The sequence below is a fragment of the Notamacropus eugenii genome, chromosome 6 (assembly GCF_028372415.1).
Source record: "Notamacropus eugenii isolate mMacEug1 chromosome 6, mMacEug1.pri_v2, whole genome shotgun sequence".
Classification (NCBI taxonomy): domain Eukaryota; kingdom Metazoa; phylum Chordata; class Mammalia; order Diprotodontia; family Macropodidae; genus Notamacropus; species Notamacropus eugenii.
In genome coordinates this window covers 42,499,072-42,502,336 of record NC_092877.1, presented here as the reverse complement: position 1 = coordinate 42,502,336, position 3,265 = coordinate 42,499,072, and the positions used below count along the sequence as shown (strand labels likewise).

Below are 3,265 nucleotides of genomic sequence, written 5' to 3'. Positions count from 1 at the left end.
ATGATCCAGTGCAGAGTGAGGCAACCTAAGCCAAGAAAAACACATGCAACTAGTAGAAAATTTATATGATAAAGAATAACCACAATAACACAGTTCAAAATTAGCATTGCAACATTACGTAGAGCAATCAGAGCCCAAAGAATAACTGTAAGACAACATCTGTACCTTCTCCTGTGCAGAACTGGGAGCTTCATGGGTGTGGAATACTGCATATATTATCAGATCTTTGTGATCAAGATTTAACTCACAAATTTAACCTGTTAAAACAATATGATTTAATAATAATCGTATCAGTAGAATGTATTAGATCCTTATGGGAAAAGACACTTTCACTTTTGCCCCTGTATCCTCCAAACCTAGTACAGTGTCTGGCAAGAATGTGTAACAGATATGTTTCAATTGATAAGAATTCATGAAACTGAGCTTTTCATACTCATCAGTTTTCTCAGGGCACCTTTTACTTCATTATTCCTTAGGCTGTAAATCAGGGGGTTCAACATGGGGATCATTACAGTGTAGAAAACAGACACAACTTTATTCTCATCGGTTGTGTAGCTGGACTTGGGCATCACATAAATGAAGGTAGTGGTACCATAGAACAGTGTCACTGCTGTGAGGTGGGAGGTGCAAGTTGAGAAAGCTTTGGATCTTCCCTCAGTGGATCTTAACTTCAGAACAGAAAAGACAATGTACGCATAAGAGATTACGATAGTTAACACTGTTATCACAACTACTGTTCCAGCAGAGGCAGCAGTAAGAATTTCTGCAAGATCATCTTGGGCTTGGGAAAGCTCCAGAAGTGGTGAATAGTCACAGAAAAAGTGACTGATCTTATTGGGCCCGCAGAAGGAACGATTCAATAAGCAGCCAATAAAAGTCCAAGCATTCACACAACCACCTATGTAGGATATAATGAGTAAGAGAGTGCAGACTCTGGTTGACATGTTGGTGAAGTAGAGTAGGGGACTACAGATGGCCATATAGCGATCATAGGCCATCACAGCCAGCAAGAAGCTCTCAGTTGTCCCAAAGACAGTTGCACAACATATTTGAGCCATACAACCCCCAAAAGGAACTGAGATTGTGTCCCAAAGGTAGTTCTTGAGCATAACAGGTGTGACAGATGAAGAATATCCAATATCCACAAAAGCCAAGTTGCTGAGGAAAAGATACATTGGAGTGTGAAGCTTGGAGCTACTTCTGATCAATAAAATTATGCTAAGATTACCGAATAATGTGACAACATAGACACCCATAAATATCACAAAGAGGACGATGCGAAGGGTTGGATCATCTGTTAACCCCAAAATAATGAATTCAGTCACAGCAGTGCAGTTATTGCCAGACATCTCTCTTGGAAAGAATGCCTATTAGACAGAAGAAAAGGAGATTAAAAGAGAAAACAAAATTAAAATTTGGACACGTCTTTTGATGTATTCAGGAAATATATATTGACCACCTCCCACATGCCCATTCAACTGCCTCACTCTCAATATTTTCTTTTTCTCTGCCATGGATGGACCCTTATAAGCAAAGCAGAGATGAACAAATCTGGTTCCCTCCAAATTTTCCCTGTGGCCCAGTACTGTGTAATCTGCACTTTTTCACAACATGTACCATTTTCAAAATGTGTAAATGTTGTTCTGCCAAGCGACAACCACTGTTAATCTCTTTTAAGGAAACGAAGACTGTTCTTTGATTTGTGACATCTCAAAGTAACTTGTTGATTGACTTTTGTGCAGCATGTGACAAAAGGGGACCACTCATTGTCTTGGATACTTTCTCCTCATGAGTGCTCATGGCACTGCTCGCTCCTGACACTCATGGTCCACCTACTTCTGTGACCTTTTCTTCTCAGCCTCCTTTGTCAGATCATGATCTCTATACTGCCTCCTAACCATATATGTGCCCTGAGGATCTATCATAGGTCCTCGTTTTTATTTTACAACTCCTCAATGAGTTCATTAACTTCCAATGAGTCCAAAATTTATATATCATGAACTAGAATCCATACATCACCAATAGCTGGACATTTGCATCAAGATGTCCCAAAGGCATTTGAAACTCAAACGTTGCAAAAAAGAACTCATCTTATCCCCAGACTTCAACCTAATCCCATTCATCACCATGATTATTTATTTCTGTTCAGGTCCGCAACATCTTTCCAGGTACCCTTGTTTGCAATATTCTCCATTGTCCTTTCCCCAGACAATCAACTGCCAAATCTTGCCACTTCTACATCCACAAGACATATCACATCTACTTTTATGACCATTCACTCAGCCACCTCCCTAATCAGGTTTCCATCCCCTCTCACGTAGGCTCTTGCAGAAGCCTCGTAATTGGAAGTCCAGTCTTTCCTTCCTCTAAACTATCCTCTAAACACTTACAAAAATGTTGTTCCTAACACATGTACTTGACCACATCACCTGCTTATCAAGCCATGAACAGATCCTTTTCTGCCTTGAGGACAAAATAACAATTCAGACTTCTTTATACTCCTACACCACCTGAATTCAGCCTCCCTCTTCATTTTATTATCAGCCATGTCCTCTACATTCCAGCCCAACTGATCTACTTTCTGTTGCACAGACTCAGAATCCTACCACTGTCTCTATCCTTCTGTACAGACAATTCCAAGCTTAAAATGCCCTATTACATCTCCACTTCTAAGAATCTCAAGCTTTCTTCATGCCTCAGCTAGTGGGTCACCACTTACAGGAAACCTGGATTCTTAGACTCTGAACCTCCTCAACTTATATTGTATTTACTTATCTATGTAAAAATTTTACCCTTTCCTCTCCGGGGCAAGCTTCCTGAAATTAAGGACTGTTCTACATTTTTTTCTATATGTGTTGCCAGTGGCTAAGAAAGTGCGGACACATCAAAATACTAGATGAATTGAAGGCAACCACACACTTCTGAAAACTTCAAGTCTCATTTATATTGGTAACATGGCAGGAATATTAAGAACTCAATATCACAACTTAAATTTCATAAATTAACAATTCTTAGAGGAAAATATTGTTGTGTTCACTTTAGAGATGAGATAACTAAGAATCACAGAGGTTCAGTCACCCATGACTTCAGACAGATCTAGTAAGAGGCAGACCTTGGATTCAAACCCAGGTCCCTTGATTTCAAGGTCCAATTCTCTTTCCACTACAGCAACCAGAAATTACATCAATGAAATTCTTCATTCCAGATCCCCAATCTGAGAGTGGAAGAAAAAATTAACCTGTGAAACAAATGCATCTATGTATAT

The 3,265-nt window shown here is 39.5% G+C and overlaps 1 protein-coding gene across 1 annotated transcript; it reads right to left on the bottom strand.

Annotated features, from left to right (window-relative positions):
* Window positions 1-410: 410 nt before the first annotated feature.
* LOC140512847 (olfactory receptor 5P80-like) lies at window positions 411-1,349 on the bottom strand. Its single transcript, XM_072622216.1, has one exon. It carries the CDS (start codon window positions 1,347-1,349, stop codon window positions 411-413), a length of 939 nt encoding a protein of 312 aa, XP_072478317.1.
* Window positions 1,350-3,265: the final 1,916 nt, after the last annotated feature.